The 22,506-nt window shown below is 40.7% G+C and overlaps 2 protein-coding genes across 2 annotated transcripts; one reads left to right on the top strand and one right to left on the bottom strand.

The window, feature by feature from the left end:
* Nucleotides 1–573: 573 nt before the first annotated feature.
* Nucleotides 574–7,034, top strand: anp32a (acidic (leucine-rich) nuclear phosphoprotein 32 family, member A). The gene is made up of 7 exons (XM_079216537.1): nucleotides 574–697; nucleotides 3,565–3,714; nucleotides 3,807–3,929; nucleotides 4,019–4,217; nucleotides 4,338–4,432; nucleotides 4,514–4,589; nucleotides 5,064–7,034. Exons 1-7 carry the CDS (start codon nucleotides 644–646, stop codon nucleotides 5,129–5,131), a joined length of 765 nt encoding a protein of 254 aa, XP_079072663.1. The 5' UTR covers nucleotides 574–643; the 3' UTR covers nucleotides 5,132–7,034.
* Nucleotides 7,035–8,496: 1,462 nt separating this feature from the next.
* Nucleotides 8,497–22,181, bottom strand: coro2ba (coronin, actin binding protein, 2Ba; the record flags this gene model as incomplete). Its single annotated transcript, XM_079216920.1, has 11 exons — nucleotides 8,497–8,631; nucleotides 9,449–9,588; nucleotides 10,669–10,759; nucleotides 11,185–11,297; nucleotides 11,431–11,527; nucleotides 12,304–12,408; nucleotides 12,636–12,752; nucleotides 13,837–14,001; nucleotides 14,719–14,868; nucleotides 15,622–15,738; nucleotides 21,981–22,181. 11 exons carry the CDS (start codon nucleotides 22,179–22,181, stop codon nucleotides 8,497–8,499), a joined length of 1,431 nt encoding a protein of 476 aa, XP_079073046.1.
* Nucleotides 22,182–22,506: the final 325 nt, after the last annotated feature.

Consider the following 22,506-nt stretch of genomic DNA (forward strand, 5'->3'; position numbering starts at 1 on the left):
TTGTCAGCCCTTTTCCAGAAAACAAACAAACAAAAAAAGGAGGAATTTGTGTACCGTGTCATGGTTCAGTTTTGAACATTTAATTTGTACAATTACATTTGCTTAATCATTTGCATGTCCATGCCAGATGTGGGATTTGATCTGTGGTTTATATTGTGTGATGATAGGGACATACATAGGGCAATTGTGTGTATTGCATTCTGCCAATTTAAAAAAAAGCAATAATCTCTGCATAATTACCAGCTTTGAAACAAGGCCTCGTGTGTGGTGGCTGTTTAATATTAATTATTATGCACCGACAAACATGTGGCATCTCTCTCCCATGGCATGTATTCGGTGTAAATCATCAAAGCGTCGCCCCAGCCGTGTAAACTTAAGTTAACAAACAACCAAACTTCGAAACCAAAACCCCACCCAGTTGGAGAAGGGCGCCTTCATTGGCCCGCGTGTCTGTAAATCCGTTCCCTCTCGAATCGGCTCGTGCCATTGGTCGGCGGTGACGACAATCCCGAGACGTGCTCCCGCCCACCGAGCGGATCAAGTTTGAATGAACAACAGCAGTCTGTTCTGGAGGCGGTAGTTGCATTTGCAGTAATAATTATTTAAAAGTGTGTATCGTACCGAGGGGCTGTGCCGACTGAGGATGGACATGAAGAAAAGAATTCACCTGGAGTTGCGGAACCGCACTCCGTCAGATGTAAGTTGGCTGCACGTCTCGCTGGTTGATGTTTCACTCAGCTAATGGAGAATCTTCCGTGTGATGTCTTGGCGTGTGTTGGTGCTGTTTGTGTGTGTGTGTGCGTGGTGGGGGGATACAAAGTTTATTTGCAAGTTAAAAAAAAAGAGGATGGAGACGTCGGGTCACATTGTTGCTTTGGCGAACATGTTTACGGTCGGCGGCGGCTGCTGCTGCTGCTGCAGGAACGCGGGTGGAACTTTTGTGCACGTCTTCGATGTGCAGTTTGACAAATGCACCACCGCTCTTTTCATGCCAGCGGTATAAACAAGGGAAAGCGGTACGAGGAGCCATATTTGTAACTTTTGATCCACGAACGAGCCCCCTTTTCCCCTCCGTGTTAAACCCCCTCCATCCCGTGTTCTTGTAACGTACTCGTCGTTTGATGTGCCGCCTGCATGCTTTGGCTGGGGGAACGCATTCACTTTAAAACGTCTTAAGCCGTGCACTTGGCGCGTTAAGGATGCGGACACTCAAAGTCATGACATTATCAACGATGCTTACAGTTCATAGCCTCGAATTTCGTCGCCTTTCAGCTGCGCCCCCCCCCCACACGCACGCACAAACACACCTAAATGGGGTCTCGACCCGTCTGGTGTGGAGTGTTTTATATCGGCAGGAAGTGCATTGAAACGTTGAGCATCTCTCACCGGAGAGTCTGCAGCCCCACCGCGGAGCCGCCAGCCGAGCCACACAGTGCGCACAGATGGCCGGAGGAGAGAGCGGCGTCAGCGTGGTCCGTTCCCGGCCAGCTAGGCCGGGCGAGGACACGCGCAACACGCCCGCGTCGTTCATTTAACTGCTGTGTGTTTTAACTCCGACGTTTCGTTGAGACACTTTTGTTGCGGTGGGTTTTTTTTACACCCCCCCCCCGACGACAACGGGTTTCAGCAGCCATACTGAAAACAAAACCCTCAAGAGCCGCGTTGTTGCTCTAGTTTTCCAGAACTAGGACAAGCCGCCATTTTACCGCGAAACAAAGGCAATCCGAAACAACACCGAATATCCCGCTTCATTCGACACACAACGACGAACGAGTCCATCATACCTTCCTTTTAACAGAAGTCTACACGCGCCTTCGATTCCATTCGGCAACTGTTTAGCGGACGCAACAATGTAACGTTTGCCTGGCAGCTATCGAATCTGCCTCGGCTGCCCCTCCTACTCACAAATGACCCTGTGCACGACTCGTAGGACTGTTTTCTGCCTCCGACTCGTCTTGACTAATCGCTCTGAACCAGTCGCACACATCTCTTATGATGGTTTAACTCGGGGAGCAGTTCAATACAACGCATGCACACTGTCGCGCGGTGTCTGATAAAAGAAATTGGCAAAAAATATAATTAAATATTTACTTAGCGACAAAACGTCGCAATAACTAGAGAATCAAATGTTTTCGATGGTCTGTGTGTGTGTGTGTGTGTGTGTGTTTTTTTCTTTTGGCAATAGTTCCGGTTCTCAGCGCTGATTGGCTCAGTCACATGTCATCCATCAGATAACAGCACACATGTGACCGCATATCCGTCTAATTACATATCAATGCGCCCCGGTCAAATAAATGTATGGGCATGAAGCCTACTGTAGTATGTGATGTATTTATCAGGCTATGTTGATGGAAAAAATGTTAACCTGTTTAACAGCAGGCTGCCCAACATTTATGTTCCTTTTTTTATTTAAATTGGAGTCTAGTTTTATGAAGTCATCAGTAGCCCAGAAGTCGGATCGTTTTACTGATGTAAAAGTAGGCACTGCAGTGTAGGAAGACTCTTTCATAGTTCTTGCATTAAAAACGGTACTTGCGTAAAAGTGCAAAGGTATTAGAATTAAAATCTACTTGAACATACAAGTATGCAGTAAAAGGCAATTTCCTAAAATCAATATGATTGGACTATAATTATGAATGTGTGCATTACTTTGATGTTGTAGCTGGTAACAGTAGGCTCATTTTAATTAACCGAAAGCAAATTCAAACAATGTTGGTTGTGTGGTCATTAATAACTTCAGTAATGTACAAGTACCTCACAATTGTACTTAAGTAAATGTTGCCTGCTTAATTCCTTTCAACCACGGGTAGAAATATATAGATCCATACTTCAGTAAAAATAGCAATATAACACACTAGAAATAATCATTTACAATGGTGCTACAATTCCTGCTTTTAAAGTTCATTATCAGCTAATTTGCTTTAACTATCATAAAAAAAGATGTTCACCAATCAGAATGTTATAATATAGTACCAATGTGCTGCTAAACAGTTGGATCATATTAAGAAGGTTGTTTAAAAAATATAAATCTAGTTAACACTTAAAAGTAAATATAGTGGTCACGTAGTACTAAATAATGTTCTGGCAATATGCCCCTTTGACTGAAGATATGGTTTTACGGTTGAAGTGGTGTAAATCATCCTGTGATGGCTTACTTCTGAAATTTACATTTTATTCAATATTTAAAATTAAGAGGTCCAGTCAGAAAATGTACTTCACAAAAGCTGAAACACAATCAATTTAGAGTGCCAAATACTGCTTGACTTTTTTAACAGTATATTTATTTCAGTCGTTATTGTCCAAAGCGACTTACAAGGAAAGTCGCATTCAATTTGAGAAGGAATCAGAGCTACAGGTCATCCAAATTCTAAGTGCATCCCTCCCAAATACAATAAAACTATTATCAAAAGAGTTTATACCTTGAAACAGCTTAAACTTGATGTTCAATTTCTATCCAGACGGAAAGTGAACACATGCGTATCATATTTTTTGCGCTCTGTATTGGTCCTTCTGTGTTTTTGAAATGTAACAAATGCTGACTGGATGCATTTGTTTGTCCTGTAGGTGAAAGAACTCGTTCTAGACAACTGCCGCTCAAATGAAGGAAAGATCGAGGGTCTCACGGACGAGTTTGAGGAGCTGGAGTTCCTCAGCACAATCAATGTCGGACTCTCAACAGTTGCTCACCTGCCCAAGCTAAATAAACTCAAAAAGGTGGGTGTGTTTATTTTTTCCGTGCACAAAACCAGTCTGGGACTTGCAGCTTTATGGTTTTGCATATTTTGACTGTTTTAATTGACCAACAGCTTGAACTCAGCGATAACAGGATCTCAGGGGGGCTTGAAGTTCTGGCAGCGAAATGCCCCAAACTCACACATCTCAACCTCAGTGGCAACAAGATTAAAGACCTCAGCACAATAGAACCATTGGTAAGTGGAATCCAAAAGTACTTTGGGGCACACGAAATATAAAGCAACTGGCTGTTATTATTCATCAATCTTCATTTTTCTTTCGACAGAAAGAATTGGCCACTCTGAAAAGCCTAGATCTGTTCAACTGTGAGGTGACGAACCTGAACGAGTACCGAGACAACGTCTTCAACCTTCTACCCCAGCTCACGTACCTGGACGGCTACGACAAAGACGACAAAGAGGCGCCAGACTCTGATGCTGAGGTCTACGCTGAGGGCTTGGATGATGATGAGGAAGATGAAGACGGTGAGTTTGAGGCTCTGCGTACAGTCGTGTGTTCTTCCGAGCAGCTCTTGAAGTCGCCATCGTTGGCGTTTGAACGTTTGGCTACTTTTTAAACAACCAACTGGTTTCAACAATATGTAGATGAGGAGGAGGAGGAGGATGAAGAAGATGCAGCACCAGGAGAAGAGGGAGATGATGACGAAGAGGAAAATGAAGAAGAGGACCTCAGTGGAGAGGTGAGAACTAATAAGATTTGCACTTTAAAATGTTCATTCTGAAATAATGATACTAACTTTGTTTTGTCTCTTTCTAAAAAGGAGGAAGAAGAGGGGGATCTGAATGACAAGGAGGTTGACGACGACGATGAAGATGACGACGATGAGGATGATGAAGGTGAGTGAAATGGTGGCTGACATTTAAACTCAGAAGCTGTCTCCCAATTTATAACACGTTAACATTAATTATGTACTTATTGTAATGGTATCCAGTTTTTTGGTAAACAAATTGATGTTTTCTACCTTCAGTGTTATCGCCAAAATGTATTGTGTATTATTGAGGCCCAATTAATTATTTAATTGGGCCGATTAATTAGTTTTCTTTGCACATTGCTTTGTGGGAGATTAGAGAATAGAAAGATTTGTAAGATTCATGAATTTTGTCTCAGACTCAGCGGATTCAGAAAACCTTTATTGTCCATCACAAAGAAATGTAAATTTGACTTGGAATGTGAAAAATTGCATACAGTTTGAGCGAGCATTTCTGTCGTTGTGCCGCGAGAACCTGAACGAGAAGTCAAACTGGAAACCTTTATTTGCTTCTGCCATTTGTGTCTATTAAGAAAAAAAAAAGTAAACTCTTCTTTCCTAGAAGAAGCGCAAGGTCAGAAGAGAAAACGAGAGCTGGATGAAGAAGGGGAGGAGGATGAAGATGATTGAAAGTCCTCTGGAAGCTAAGTTGTGAACTGTTTTAAACTTGTACTCCCTGTCACTTCCCAACAACCCCTTGTATTTAACCCCCAGTTTCATATTGCAGTAGGAGTGGTTTTTGTTATCGGCCAGTCAGGTAGACGGGTTGTCTGGGGAAATAAGTTAAATTTATGTACCTTTTTTGATGCTCCCATGTTCCAGTCTTTACTGTCCACTTTTAACTGCTTTGTGGACACCAATTTTATAATATCAAATAATGGCAAAGATAAACCTTTTTAAGAAAATGTTTTTTCTTTTCTCACTGTTTGTGTAAGACCAGTTTTCTGATGGCTTATGTATTTTAAAAGAGCCCCCTTCAAAAGAAAAAAACAAAATGAAACAAAAGAAGAGTGCATGTCAAATACATTTTTAAAGTAAACTACTGGATTTCATGTATGGCTATCCTCTCCTCGTATTAAACTTATTTTTGCATTGTATTTTTATGTAAGTTATGCATTTGTAGTGTCACCAGTATGCCAATACTCTCTGCTGTCCTGGTGTAAAACTTCTGTCTGAACATGCACAGTGTGACCCTTTGCAGGGCATATTTTTAAATCATAGCAAAAAAATGTCTGCCCTTGTCAAAGCTGCTCCTCCTCCTCCTTAAACCCTCAGCTTTGATAGTTCGGAAATTACGTGTTCTTGTAAATAATGACCAAATCTATTTTTTTGTATTCTCTTTGATGACGGCAGACATTGAACAGACAACTGAGGTGAAACTATGAATTGTAATAAGATATTAAATATGTATGCTGCTTTATCTAAAATACGCAGTGTGAAATTTCTTGGAATTTGAACATAACTTTGTATGCATAATCTTTCCATAAAGAAAGATGTTAAACATCAGAACTCATCGCTTTTTTTTTTCGATGTTCCTTTCGGTGACACACAGGTGGCAATGTTTGAATTTGTGGTGGTATTGTAGAGAAGTACTTGATTTATAAATGGAGGTTACAACCGCAACTTATGTGCATTGAAAATGTATCGTTTCAAAGTGTAAACTCTGGGAAACGGTCGGTTATTTGGACTTTGTTTTCACAATTATACGTACTGGTCAAATTGGCCTACCTCAGTGATTTTTCACACTGTTAAATCCACTGTCATCAACCAAATTGTTTTTTTCTCTCCCATTCACATCAATAAATCCCTTTTTTTATATATGTTTTGAAGTTTGTGGTCCTTGTACAACAAAGTCAAATGGAGAAGTGTATACAAGATTCCAGCTTTCAGTCATCTGGTATTAATGGTGATGGAAAACTGATATAGGGTGTATTTTCAGCAGAGTGAGACATGGTACGTTTACTCAATTTTTGAAAAAGACTCAAAGTACTACAAAGTGCCAAACTTGGCAAATTCAAGCTGGGGTTTACTTGGTGTCAAACAAATTGGGATGAACTACCACGTTATTACTCTCAGCACAAACTAAACATTTATTCAAACGCTGAGGGTTTCAGTTGTTTTAAAAACCTTTGTCCTGTTGTCCGACCTTCCCAAAGATTTACTGGATGGTTTTTATTCCTCAGTACACCTACACGAGAAGCCCTGACGTGACAACTCCAACCTTCCTGTCTGTCCACTGTAGCTGATCCACCTCTGGTAGATCTGCTTCCCACTGTCTACTTTCACTGTAGCCTTTAACTTTTCTTGCAAGAAACATACGCATTTACCATTATTGTGTCAGTGGTTCAAGTCGACATTTAAAGAGTTCATAATTTTTTTTTTCTTAACGGACCCTTTTTGTCCCCACCTCAATTTTTGACTTGCTCTAAAACTCCATTCTTGCTATTCATGCAGCAGATTAATCTTTTCCTTTTCTTAGTCCATCGTGAGCAGACTTGGATTAAAAAGACACATGGAATTTCTTCTTGATAACTGCTTGAACCTGGCTGGCATAATAAAGCCAATCTCATGTGAAACCAGTGCTCATTCTCATGAATGTCAGACTGAACGGGGGGGGGAAACTGTTAAATGGTAAAACAGAGTGATTTAAACTGCAGTCTGTTGGTGGAGGAGAGGCAGATGACCTGAAGGCTCTAGATCAAAATGACACATCTACAATTAAACACATCTCACTAATAGTGACATACTTAGTTTAAAATGTAAAAGGATGGTTACTATTGCAGTTTTCTGCACTGTTAGGAAAAGGCAAGATTATATTTGTATACCTTATCTGAAGTTATTTTGGAGTCAAACAAACTAATACCATCAAAGGTACAGTTTCACACAACTCTTGCACCATTTCAATCGGAAACATTCAGCAAAATCTATCAAGCATCACAATCATTACTTGCGCAGCCACTTCATACAAAAACAATGGGATTAACAAATGTACATGTTATTAGCTAAAAAGGTAAAATGCGACAAATAAATAAGTAAATATACATTACGCCCAATCCTCAAAATGAGCCCTAAAATCTAATAACAGCCGGCAAAGCTTCCCTTGAGACAATGTTCTAGTTACATAAGTGGATCAGTGTCTCCCCAGCTGCTTTCCCCTATATTTAAATAAACAATAAAATACTTGTAAGTGAATGAACTATCCATTCTCCTTCAGAGGAAAGGCTGCCCTCAGGTAGCTATGTCAGTATTGTGAAGTCAAACTATAAACAGCAGCACCTGTAAGTGAGAAAAGAAGCTACGGGATAAGCAGCTCTGGAAAACATGAGCCATGTCTGCAAAAAGCTTGTCTCGTCTACGTCTATCGCTGGCAAAAGTATTTCACACGTCAGCCATTTTGAAATGGCGTTGCAGCTCGCTGCAGCAGGGTCTAAGGCCTTGTGGAAGGAAAATAGGAGCCAGTGGAGGTCTTTTTTTATCCTCTAGTTTTGCATCAGCAAAAAACATGAAGAGGATTAGATGGTGGTTTGGTCATTACAGGAGGAGAGTAGGGGCTGATTTTTTTTGAACGGCGATCAAGGTAATTCCACGTGAATGATAGGGTAGGCACAGTGAGACAAACTCTCCGGAGGTCTGGCAGAAACTATGCAATAACTGATCGTAACACTTGAGAGTGTGCTCGATCAGGAGTAAGTCGTAAAACTAGATATCACACTAAATGGATTTAAAATCTTTCCTGCCATCGATTTCATGTTTGATCCATGAACGCTGCCTTGTCTCCATTACTCATCATCATACTTGTCATTATTACAATATTCCAGTAATTGCACCAGTTAAGACATTATCCAACACTCATCGTATTATTGTGTGCACTATGCAGGGCGGCAGGAATGAAGTTATGATATATCAAAAAAGAGGCAGAGGAGGGCTCAGAAGCTTGTTGGAGGTCAGAATTGGGTGCAAAGGAAGCAGCTTTGCCAGTCCAGGAGGCTGAGAGGTCAGACGTTGTTGGGGCTAACGTTCTTCAGGTTGTTGAGCTCCAGCTCCAGCTGGCGTATTCGCACGTCCTTGGTGGTCAGCTCCTCCTTTAGCCGCCGCAATTCATCCTGCTGCCGGAAGAACATCCGCAGGAGCTACGAAAATAAAAAGAAGAACTTGTGCATGTAAAAAAAAAATAATACACTTCAACATTAAAGTATGAAAAGCGAAGTTAATACGGGACATTTGGAGAATGTACAGTATCTTCTTCACCCACTCAATCGACTACATTGACCCAATCAATCGATCCCTTTCAGTCCAGCTCACATGCGCCTCATTTGTCTTTTTGTTTATTGAATTTGGATCCACATAAGCTGTAAAAGCTCCTCTTTGTAGGGTCAATAGGTGAAAACCGTCAAAGAAACAGGGCATAATGTATATAGCATGGGCCACGCTTGTTTATATGCAGGGCAATCAATGATATCAATATCACAGCTGCTATGTATACCGATATCGGCCGTGTGTGTGTGTGTGTGTGTGTGTGTGTGTGTGTGTGTGTGTGTGTGTGTGTGTGTGTGTGTGTGTGTGTGTGTGTGTGTGTGTGTGTGTGCATGCATCTCTGTGTCTGTCCACCGCTATCGTGCATACTGCTGCACCAAACTGCTTAATATCTGCACAGAGCGGGCTGCCGACATCGGCATGAAAGTGTATCTGTTGTGTGAGATGTGCGAGTGAAAGACACGGACGGACTGTTCGCCAATTGTGGGTTGTATTCACTCAATCAAACATTAAACCAGTGGTCGTTGCAGACACAGCTGGCGGAGATCTACAGTTCAGTTTGCTTCTATGTTCACAGTTAGTTGCAGTGCTCTGACTGCTCCCTAGCAACTGTACTCTAAACCTAGTTTTATTAAATACTTTAATAGAGGAACAATAGAGTAGTAATGACAGTTACGTTATCTGATCACACACCTCGTTCTCTGTCCTGGGTGGAACGTTCTCCAGCAGGTCGATCCCATTCACCACCATACTCTTCTTTTCCTTCACTGGGGCCTTAAACACTAACTGGTTTGGTCGCTGGTAACCCTCCTTCAGGGATATTAAGACTGGGTCTGTTTGCAAAAAGTGAGCAAAAACATGTGAAGATCCACCTTCTAAAAACACCTCTTGGATCTAATGATCAATTGGCTGATGTTTTCATTTGAAGACACCATGAAATGAAAATCAGAGACCAGTTCAAGTTGCATGATTTTGATAAAAAAAAGGAATTATCTATGTGAGTTTTCACCATATTGGTGAAAATACAAGCCATAAGTTCAGTGAGAGCATGTGAAGAGTTGGCAATGAAAAACAAAACATAATAAATACAGTATTTGAAGGTGTCCGTATTCAATCACCATGCTTTACTGTAGCTTTGTTTCTTGAAGTTCCCCATCAAACACATTATAAAAATATATTTAAAAAAAATCTCCCCACATAGAAAAAAAGACTACAATAAAAAAAGTCTACAATTGATACTACCATATTAGCATGTTCAATGTTTTCATGGAGTTTGTTATATTGTTAGCTTGTGACTGGCAGTGGCTGACACATCTTTAGTGATTAGAAAACATACAATAGTAGTGAGTGGGATGTTTTTGATAGACAATGGAAGGAAACTCCAGGGTCTGGTTTGCCGTCACAACTTTCGCATGTTAATGCAAACTCTCGAGCTGTGTACTGACACGTCTCCTCTGCGTTGGAGGTTTCTATTTTTCTGCTGTTGTGTCAAAGTTTCCCCGTCATTGTGTGTCTGCATTTGTGTGTTGGACAGCCAGGCTTTCAAATTTAAATCTGGTTTGCCCGAGGTTTGTATGAATTTCAGATTTTAGAGATGTGCATTGACATCTCCCCCTTCAGTAGAGGAAAAACATGCCCCATAGTGACAAGTTTTGCACAGATAAAGTTTAGTCATGGTCAGACGTTTTAGGGGACATAAATATATGAAAAACAATTTATTTGAGGGGAGGTAATCTTTAAATACTTGTCATACCTAAGAAATGACTTCCAGCCCATCACAATACCAAATGCAGGATGATATGCTGGTATTAGCTTAAGATCTTTGCCGGACATTAGTTTATATTTGGCTTCTGTTAAAAGGTTGTTTGATCAACCACAAAAGGAGAGTCAAACCAATCCAGCGTGTTGTTTACCTCTATTCATGCCGCTCAGCCATTCGCTTGCTGACAGCGCAGGTTCTGTTCCTGCAGTCATGGGGTAGATGTCCTCCTGGTATGTGTCTGACTGTAAACCAGGAAACACCACAGATATTCACATTTTACTCATTAGCTTTGGAATCTGGGGGGGGGGGGGGGGGGGTCACATTACTGTGTCTTAAACAAGATGTCTTCGTCTCAAAGCATAGCATCTCTCTGCATGCCTCAGACAGCACTTACTGGATCCTTCTTTCTGTTATGGTCAAACCAGTAAAGATCGATTTGCGTTCAGATGAATTGCATCTGTCCTTGTCAGCTCTCAGCTCTGCTTAGCGAGTTTTTCTACTTATAACATGCCACAATACTGTATGTTCAAGTGTTGCCAGGAAAGGTTGATTACAACCAGACACAATCTAAATTCTGGCTCTGGATGCACGTGACTTATTGAAGTAATTATTCATAATGAGGGAACAGAGCAGAATCAGTTAATTCCTTAATTTCCGTCCCACTCACCCTCCTTGGGACAATCATCGAAACGGGCTCGATCAAACCCTTCAGAGTGACGAGCTTGTAGAAGCGGTACACCTCACAAGCTCCCACATCCAGCCCGTGCTTCGGCATCACACCTGCAGACAAGAACGAGACGCGTGTGTCGACACGACCGCTTTGACAACATGTCGTGCTTTCCCAGAATTCACGGCCAATCAAAGTCACAGCGACAGGAGAAAAATAGCAGGAGAGAGCATACTAATTACTCACCGAGGCCTTTCTGTGGGGTCGGGGACCGGAACTCCGTCAGGTATTGGAAGTACGGCTTCTCTGTGGTAATCTCAAAGTAACGGATATTGCCGTCCCCCTGCCGAGGCACCAGAATGTGTGTAATTTCTTTACATTTTAATCCTAATGCTTTAAGAACGGTCTAATCTGATTTGGTGCTCTGCGACGATTACCAGAATTGGAAATGCCTGAAGTTAGTTTCAAATTAAGGGCGGTTATTGAAGACGAGAGCTGTAAAAATTAATGTCTTGCAGAGCAACTACCTTACCAGTTCAGAACACGCAGAAATAAAAATGAAAACCACACAACACTTCTCAGTAGTTTGCTATTTAAGCATGTTAGCTTAGCGCAATAATGTGTAAGGAATGTGCTACTTTGCATCTTAAAGGAGATGACAGATATTTGAAAGATGTTTCAAAGTGTGAAATCTTGAAAGCATTACGAAGTTTGAAGAGACACAATGCATTCAGCCATTTCTCATTAAAAACATCCTGTACAGCTGGAATGCACTAAATAGACATCATCAAATAGAAATCATACACAGTATGGATCGTGAGTTAGTGTGTGATTCCTAACAAAGCCTTTTAATCTGTTTGTTCATGTAAAATGGCCACATTTGTATTATTACTGTAAATTGTGTATGTGTGCTCTTGGTAACGTTTGTAGTGTATTACTTTGTTTGGTATTTGCCAAAATGTGCACTGATTGCTTTTTTCCTGTTACCCTGTCAGGCGAATTCATTACAAATAAAACCTCAATGTGGATAAGAAAAAGAAATATTATATATAATAATATAATTACAGAAATAGTCCAGAAAAATAAATTCCTTGTGACCCAGTAAGGATCAGCGCTGACCTTGCCTGCCAGGTACAACATGTGTGTGTCGGCATCGTAGAAGGGAAACAACAGTCCTGAGAGGCCGTCTATGTCTTCCTCCACAATTGGCATGGACAAATCCTCCTGAGAAGAACACACACACACACACACAGGGAATTAAACACACACACACACACACACACAGGGAATTAAACACACACACACACACACACACACAGGGAATTACACACACACACACACACACACACACACACACACACACACACACACACACACACACACACACACACACACACACAAGTCCCGCCCACTCTGGCATTACTTGCAGCCATATGGAGGTGTTGTCTGACCTGATCCCAGAGAGCGATCTGCCGGGTGTTCCAGCGTGAAACCCCTGTGGTGAGCAGTCGCTTCATGTCGCCCAGGAACACTACTCGGTTCACGCGATGGTTCTTACAACTGGCTTCCTGGTGGAGCAGCACACAAAGACAGAGCATTAATGCTTTATATGCGCCTGCTAGGAACGTGTGTTCTTCTATATTATCAGTTTTTACAATTATTTAGAGCAGGGAACCAGCACCAAAGTGGTGTGGGCTTTATAATGTGGAGACCCTTCAACACGCTTTGGTTTGGATGCGAAAGTAAATCTGTATTTCAGGTATAAAACATTTTCATGATTTGTCCCTTTTTCTTCCTTGTACTTGTCCTGCTGCCTGGTCTTGATCGCCTCCAGTTGGTGCAGCGGCACATGACTCTAATGGGAAACCATTTCATGGTGATCGGGCGGCAAGATTACCAAGGTCAAACCGTGAGTGGTTTAGAAGTGGTGAGGACCAGCTGCATCCTTTTGTTTGATTTAAGAGCAGTGAATATTCTTGAAATTATTAGATAGATAGAAATGAACCAAATGTTGTGATCGCATGGAGCCACAATTTCTCTCTTTTTTTCCATTACAGGGGCTCAAGAACCAAAGAGACGTCGTGGCCAAAATGTGTCACCTGAACATAAATACGTGGTTGTCAAACACCTCATCCGAAAACCATCAACATCAATCTGCAGCTGTAACGGCCACTCTTCTGGTTTCAGGCTCAATGATTTTGCGATCTGGCTGCACAGATTTGCTCCCATTCGGCCACACGAGCATCCGTGAGGTCGGGGGCTGATGTTCAGCCATCCAGTTAATCCCAAATGTGTCAATTTATCCTCTTAATGGACCTCACTTTGTGAGTGGAGGAATTGTCAAGGTGAATCAGGGATAGCGCCTCCCCGAAATGTTGTGTAAAAAAAATCACATTATGCTGCAGCATTAAGTTTTACCGTAATTTGAACTAACAAATAAAAAACTAAACTTGTCTGCTCCTAATATGGACACTACAATTTTAGAATCACGTGGTAAATAAGAGGTTCCTTAGAGATGAAATACATCACCATTATTATAAAAACATGGATACAGTTTATTTAACAAGGCCAGACAATTTAAAGGATAATTTAATACAACATTTTTTTCCCTCAAAGTGTGGGCACATCAAAACACCAGCCCGTCCCGCTGACCTGAAGGACGGCTCCGGAGCGCGGCTCAATGACACGCAGCTTCTTGTCCTTGCAGCTGGTGGCCAGCAGGCTGCCGTCTGTGTTGAAGGACATGCTGAGGATGACGTCCGTGTGGCAGTCGATCATTTTCACCGGCTCTCCGATCTCCAGGTTCCAGATCAGGATCTGAGGGAGGGGTAGTTTGGGTGGAGCTGTGAGACGGCTGCAGTGCTTGAACCAGTGATGTGATTGTGTTGTGAGCTTTTTGAATAGAATTTGACTTTGTTTTTGTGTGCTGATAACCAGTGAAAACATCAAGTGAAATAAGAGCCTAAATTTCTCACCTATGTTCTTTGGAAAGCACTAATTTAGTAATACAGGCCTGTTGAGGGAAAGTCGATACACAGAGCTGCAACAAATGCTCATCTTCCGTTATCGATTAATCTGTCTGTTTGTGTTTCGGTTGATCTATTAGCCTATAAAATGACAGAAAATAGCAATAATGCCAACCACAATTTGTAAGCACATAAGGTATCATCTTTATAGTTCATGTGTTATCTGACCAAAACACAGAAATATTAAATATTCAATGATATAGAATGAAGAACCATAGAATAGAATAGAACCATAAAATAATGCCTTAAAAATTTGATTTATTTGTTGTAGTTTAACTAACTGATTAATCCAACACAATGGTTATCTCATAAAATAAACCATGAAAAAACATTACAAAGTAATTCCTGAAATGCGCTAAATTACACACATTGACAATATCTTAAAGCATTTGAATATCTAAGAGGGAATATTTCTTTTAACCTGCTTTAGTGTTAGTTAAATCCCTGTGCTGTCAGTGTTTATTGTGTTGATTTGAGCTTGTTGTGTTGGCAGTTACTGACGCGGTACCTTGTAGTCGTAGCCAGCGCTGAAGAGGATGCCGCTGCTGGTGGGGTGCCACTCGATCACACCCACCCGTCTGCTGTGGCCATACAGCTCCAGCACCGCCTCCGTCATGTTGCGTCTCAGACCGCCCTCTGGGATCTCCCATACTCGCACCTGCCACGTTCACACAGTACATATAAAGGAATACAAGGCGCCTCATTATAAGGAGCGCGCGCGCGCACACACACACACACACACACACACACACACACACACACACACACACGTATAGAACTGGTAAATGGGTATAATGCTTTTGTCAGAGGCGTTTTTCATCTTCTATTTAACATGAGCTCCAATCTGCAATCAGCATGACACAGCTAGCGATCCCTCTGATCAAAAATAGCACATGGAATCAATGCAGCCCATTGCATCAGGATTAGACTGGATTACGGCTATGAGCTAGAGCCGATTATGCTTCAACAAGTGAAAGTACTATACAGGACACTGTGATACTGTGGCTTCACTGTGCTCGCCAGAGTAATGTAACAAGTGCACAGGTTCGTAGTATATACGTCATGTGACATCTGAGATTAAGAGTATGCAGTCAGTTACTGAACCGCTGGTGGATTTGTGGCTTGCTCAAAAGCATTTCACATCCGTCATTTGCCATTTTCAAGCCAGTGGTTCACAACAACAACAGCCAGAGCAGCTGCCAGACAAAATCCACTCACAAGCTTGTGTCCAGTACAAACTCTCTGAATCAGAGGCCCTCTGGTCATGATGACGTAATGACCTCTTTGGTGTCTGGGCCGGTGGCTGTCAACCTCGGGATCTCACAAACTCACAGAACAATTTTTTTTTCACATCTTCTGTAATCACCCTGAGCCGACTTAAATTAAAAATGAAAGAAAGTGGGTAACTCACCGAGGTGTCCTCCGAGCAGGATGCTATGATGTTTTCAAAGAAGGGATTCCACTTGATATCCAGTACATTTCCTTGGTGGCCGCACACTTTTGGGTAATGAGAGTCCAGGCGACCAGACTGAAACAGAGCGACAGAAGTTACGTTAGTTATGTTTTCTGTTTTGGCATGTAGGTCAAATAAAGGAAAATATCAGCATACATTAGCATCTATTAGACTGTGAGCCATACAATAAATATATGAAATAATGGGAATGGGAATTACATTGATTAAAATAGAATAGATGTAAGTGTGTTTATTTTATATTGCACATAGAAGTGCATAAAAGACACCCGGTATACTGCCTCTGTGGTAAAACCACACAAAAGTACAATAGTACCTAATAAGCAGTGATAAAAACTATAAGAAAAAGTGATTTATTAAATTATTTGTTCGTGGACACAAATAATAAATCTCTAATTATCTTTTTAGAACATTACTGAACACAAACATTCTTTTCTTTTATTCACTTGAACATGAAAGACCAACATATTGTAATACAAGTTAAATCACATCAGTGGGACGACTTGATAACAAACAAAACAGACCTGGTTATTGAACAGGGACGTCTGAGGCCCTTCAGTGTTATTGCAATAACCCGTATGGTCCACAGTGGGGCAGTGGCTCATAACAACAGAAACCTCTGAATGTCGGTCATGTTGTCATGAATGCTTTATGTCACTTAAATCCAATGACCTCTTTTTTTTTGATTTCCTCGGAGATTTGTTTCAGAGCGTCGGGTCATGAAATCCCGCATGTTTAAATGAACTGTCCTCACTGAACCCTGAAGATTCACTCCAGATGCTATAGCAAGCCTTACAAATAATGATGCATACATACGGTATATATATATATATATATATATATATATATATATATATATATATATATATATATATATATATATATATATATATATATATATATATCAATCATCAAATGTTATTAGCAGCATCTTTGCACCTTAATCCTCAGGGAGAAAAAAAATGCACTGACTGCCCCTTTGTGCTACACTAAAAACAATACATTCTATTTTATAACAGCTGGAGGCAAAATGGTGAAATACAACCACACATCTCCAGCAAGGCGTTGGGTTAACATGATCTTGTGCATTTATATAAGGATTAGGGTTTACCCATATTTATCAATATTTAGTTTCTCCTCACACCTCGCTGACAAGTAGCGTAGCGAGCATAGCAAATAGCTAGCATATTCTTATCAATATAATATCTGCAACAAATATAACAGACACATTAAATATAAACACATTCACAAAATGAGAGCAGATCAATGCATACGTTTTGAATGACACAAAAACTAAAAAGCAGCCAGCAGGAAGTCTGCTCGCGGAAAAATGTTTGCCAAAGATCCCGATGTCTTCGCTAACAAGACGAGGAACACGAGCCAAAACCAAGAGAGACCAATGACTGCCAACAGAGAAGTGGGACTCTAAGTGGGACGGAATGATTCATAAACATAACCATAACCGACAGAGAGCATTGAAGTCGCTTCTACACGTACAGATGTAAAGATTTCAGGGAGGAAGGAAAGACAAGCTAAGGCTAATGCCGAAGTTTTGATGACTCATTCCCCTTTTCTATAACTCTCACAGTGACTGGGCGGTTTCAAAATGGCCGCAAAACATTAACAACATGCGACCCAAGGGACTCCTCATTAAGGTGGAGCCAATTACCTGCAAAGAAATAATGTCTGTTGGGAACCACTTATGAGAGGAAGTCAGAAATAATCATGCAACACTATATATATATATATATATATATATATATATATATATATATATATATATATATATATATATATGTATAAAAGATAGCTATCTAACGCAAATAATTAAAATAAAAAAATAGGAATGAAAATATAGGTTGCAAATGTTAATTTGGATGACGGGCAGGAAAGAGACAGATCTACGTCAGGCCTCATCATCTTTTTTGCAGCTCATTTCCTCAGACGAACACAGATGTGCAGGCCAGGTACGCCAGAAGCACCACATTGGGATTGCTACCAACTCTTGTTGATCTGTAATTCCTTAATAAATCCGCATTAACGAGACGGTTCCATGGTTACAGTAACGGTACATCCTCTTCTGACAGCAGCTTTCTATGACTCCATCTGACTATAAGATGCAATAATATGAACAAATGAATTGAACAGGAGGGAATTACCAACTAATGAGGATTCAACAATACAAGTTGAAGATTAGCAATTTGGGTCTTTTATATATCCTGCTGTCATTGTCGGTTTCTTTCTAATGAATTCACTTCACTGTTCACTGGAGAAAGAACATGCTGAGTCATGCTTATTTAATTTATCACATGCTAATTTTCCAATGCCTGCTTTTCATATAGTCTGCACCAGCAGGATGGTCTGCAGTGTTCTCATTGGATCCCTGTTTGACTACTAGAGTTGTTTCTAATCACCTCAAAGTGATGTGTTCGTAATAAAGTGGAGCTAAATAACGTCCTTGTTCATGACTATGCGCAAACTGCACAGTATGTTATTTTTTTACAAATGCTGTTAAAACAATAGACAGGAAATGACTCTACAGATATGCCTTAAGAATTGGCACAGAAGAGATTACATTAAGGCCTGCAGTTAAAATAAACTGCAGAAGGTTTATTGAAGGTATTTAATGTTAGCTGGCATCGACTAATGATTATTTTCATTGTTGATTCATCTGCTGATTATTTTCTTGAAAAATGCATTGGTCGTTTGGACTATAAAATGTCAGAAAATAATGAAAAATTCTCGTCAGAATATCATCGAGGTCTACATATTTATTTTTTACCGATCAGCAGTTAAAACCCTGAAGATATTTATTTTGCTATCACAAAAGACAAAGAAACGCAGGAGAAATCCTCACAGTTGAGAAGCTGGAACCAAAATGTATTTGGCATTTTGTGCTGGAAAAAACTATCAACTTAATAATGGAGACATTGATTCATGCAACTCGGCAGCAGTGATGTAAAAAGGACCACACCCAGTGAGCTCTCTTTCTTTGTCTGGCGTGGTGAAGAGGTGTTTGTGACCTAATGTGTCGATTTCTGGGCTGGAGTGTGCCAGGTGATGCCAGCGGTAGTCCTTCCTTACTAGCTAGTGGAATTGTCTCGAGTGGGGTGTGGGGGGGGCGGGGAGAGAGGCAGCCATATGGCCGTCTCGCCGGCTGTCAGCGTAATATGTCAGTCGTTCTCACACCTTGTCATTAGCCAAGCCCTACACAGATTAGTTTGTATTTCTAATGGAGCGGGAGGATTTCCTCCTTTTGTGCTCATCTTTTCACCTTTGTTTGTAATTTTTCTGCTCATATCGTCTCATGCACACGGACACAGATGGCCTCTGATGATAACATCTACTACACAGGGCAGACAGTTATTGATTTAGATTTAAGTAAAGACAGTAAGTAAATCACTCTGCATAACATACAATATTTTATCTCATTCATTGATTCGGCACTTTGATTTACTTTTGATAAACCTTTCCCTCCACAACTGTATAGCAGAATGTGTGTTGTATTATGTGCCATTACATTTCAGTGTTTGGAGATGATTGATCATTTTTATTGGATTTTTTAAAGATTATTATTGGGGCTTTCTTTCGACATGCAGCAAAGAGCTGTGGCTCGAATCCGAACCTCCAAATATAAATATATTATTTGTTTTCCAAAAAACATCTTAACTTCTCAACACTTTTCTTTTTAACCTAAACAACGACACAGGTCCTCTTCTATATGCTACCAGGAAAAAGGCAACATTTGGAGCCGCACAAATACAAGGTCACCTAAAAAACACAGGAGGATGACAGGAGGAAACTGCATGAAACAGCAGCCATCATCCCACAGTAGCTGCCATCTGTGCTGCTGAATATGAGGCATGGCTTTGCTGAACTTGTCCACTCAGCAGAAACCAGAGGAAATGCAAAAGAGCATTGCTTTGACGAGGAGGAAATCGATCAAGGTAGGGCCTTTATGTATTTGATGTTAAAGTTAGGGTCATGGATAAAGTCATTGCACAGCATGAAAAATACCACTGTAAGAATGACTAATTACTGTAGATCTTTTTTAACCATATCATCAGAAGATGCCATTAAACACAAACACCTAATTTTCTCGTTGTTTAGTGCAGAATATTTTCACTTTCTTTGGATGAATTCAGAAAAACACCCAGTTGACATGGCAAAGAGAGTCTGGTAAATAAAACTACTATTAATATCAGCGCTTCTCTTTATATTCACTGTATGTGAATTTTCCAACACATAAGGCTTTCCTCTTCATGACTCGACTTGTTTCCTCTGTACGTGTGCCATGACTTGTTATCTATTAATGTATTTCTATGTAAATCCTCTATAATTAAAATGAAACGATACTATACCGTATAAACAATGTTATTATTGCCATTATAAATCACACGTGAAACCAGCCAACACGACTTTCTCTTTCTATCTTTGCGAGCGCTATAAATCAACATGATGCCAGCAAGCATTACTTTAATCATATGATGCTGTGCAGCTCTTCTTCAAGCTCAAAGGCTCAAAACAAAGTGAGTTTCATAAACAAAGACCGCCTGGAGACGTCTGAGTATCAACTGCAGCCTCACCAATTGTAAAAGCCCCATCTGAAGGATAAGCAGTGGACGAAATGAAAAAACACCTTTTGCTTCAATTAATTTCTGAAAGATTAGATCAAGCGATGAAGTGAACACTTGCTATGCATTCTGATGTTATGTCTATAAAAGGATAGAGCATGGCAACAGTGGACAGAGATTATGACACCTGTTCGTTCTGCAGCACTTCAAACCAACTACGTGCTCCAGGGACGACATATGGGCGCAAACCAATGGGATTTATATTTGGGATTTAGGACTATTTCAGAAAATAAGCTCTGTAGCAATCAGACATGTTTGGTTCAGCAAGATAATCTTCACAAATGAACATAACCTTTATAATTTAGAAATTGTACATACAATTTAAGTAAAAAGCTAACGTTATGCTATAAATTAAATAAACCTCGGTCGCATAAGCGGAAGTTTACACCAGACAGCTGTGGAGGCGGACTAGTCACCTTGATGACGTTCTTTAGTTTCATTTAGCCACTTGTTGGCAACCGCCTTTTTAAAAACACTTCACAAGAGGTGTGTTTACTGATGTATTTTATATCTTAAGCTTGAGTTAACCGCAGACCTTATTTTAGGCATCTGAACAAAAACCCATTGACTTTGAGATGTTGAGGGAACCAGAAGTGTAAAAATGCTGGGATAATTTCTGGGTTTTAGGACTCATTCCTGCTCTCTATCGTGTAGAGCCAGTCGTAAGTCTCCTTCAATGACCCAACACTAATGAAGATGTAGCTGAGGTCTCCCTGCCTCACACAACATCACTGCTCAGCTTACTGGACACTTCTTCTGCCTGATAACAGCTGGACCCTGCCAGCCAACCATGAGCTGCAAGTACCTTGGCAGACTCGCTCTTAAAGAGACAGGACACATTTAGAAACTATTCTACACTCTTCATATCGACACCACATCAAATGTGAGCAAACACATTTTCAGTTAAATGCAGTTCTTGGACATATTACTCTCCACCAAAGTGTGAGAAGATGAATCACTCTACTATCTCCACAATGCTTCTAAAATGTGCGACTGCAAGGTTTATCTTCCATATTAAATCTGCACTACTGTTGTGTAATGAATAATCCAGCAAAGGCCGTAAAGCAGGATGTATCTGCTGAGTGTGAAATAAAAACAAATCCATTCCCTTTTCCTCGAGGAAGAAAAATTATTTCACGCTTTCATTTTCAAAAGCGGCCTTTTGTCTTTATCGGAAATACCAGTTTGCCTTCATGGGATTATATTGGCAAATCTACCCTGTTACAACTTCGGCTTTACATTCTGGCTGGAGTTTTTAAGGCTGGCATGCAATAAAAGGCAGGGAGGGTCTGTGGTGAATTTGTACAACAACTCTTTTTAAACTTCGGATTTAACTCTGCTGTCAAGTAGCTGAAACAACAGTAATGTGGTCTAAACCTTCAACAAATATACAGAATTACACACCTCAACATCCAAAATGCTTTGACTCTCAGTGAGTGAGTCACTTAATCTCATTTTTAATACAAACGCTCCGACAAAACGAACAACTGAGCATTTTAACACACAATAGTGAAGCGTCACAACTCTCCTGCGACACTGAATTGAACAGTCAAGTGTAAAAACAACCTCACGGGTCTCCGAAGAGGGGGAAGACCCCATTACCCTTTGACCCTCTGGTCGAGATGACAACAAACAGCAAATCATGAGTGTGGCAGGCTCCGTTACCTGGGATACAGGTATCACAATGAAAGCGCCTCCGCCGGCACTCTCGGTGACGACTGCCAGGAACTTGGAGTTGACCGCGCAGAAGTGGTTGTCATGGACGTTCTTGGTGATGGGGAAACCGTCGAAGCAGTGCTCCCGGTTGCCCACCTTTCCGTAGACATTTCGAAACTTGGAGCTTCGGTAGGTCGGACGCCATGACATCTGAGGAAGATATACGCAAACACATGAATTAGTTCTTTTGTTATTTGACGGAATATCCAGATAGATCACTCCTTTATGCACCATGATATCGACACATGGTCCAGAAGGGAACATTTCCTTCAATATGACATTGACGAAGCAGGTGCAGAAACAAACATGTCTGCGGTAAGGATTGTTTTGTTATGCAACTTGTGAAATAGGCCACATTATTTTCCAGACTGCCTCATCTAAGCCTGTTCAAGTAAGATTCAGCTTCCAGTTTTGTTTGAATCATGTGACAAACAAATGCATATGTTCCCTGTAACTTCAGTTCAAGTATAGTTTT

Source organism: Taurulus bubalis (assembly GCF_910589615.1).
Source record: "Taurulus bubalis genome assembly, chromosome: 4".
Taxonomy (NCBI): Eukaryota; Metazoa; Chordata; class Actinopteri; order Perciformes; family Cottidae; genus Taurulus; species Taurulus bubalis.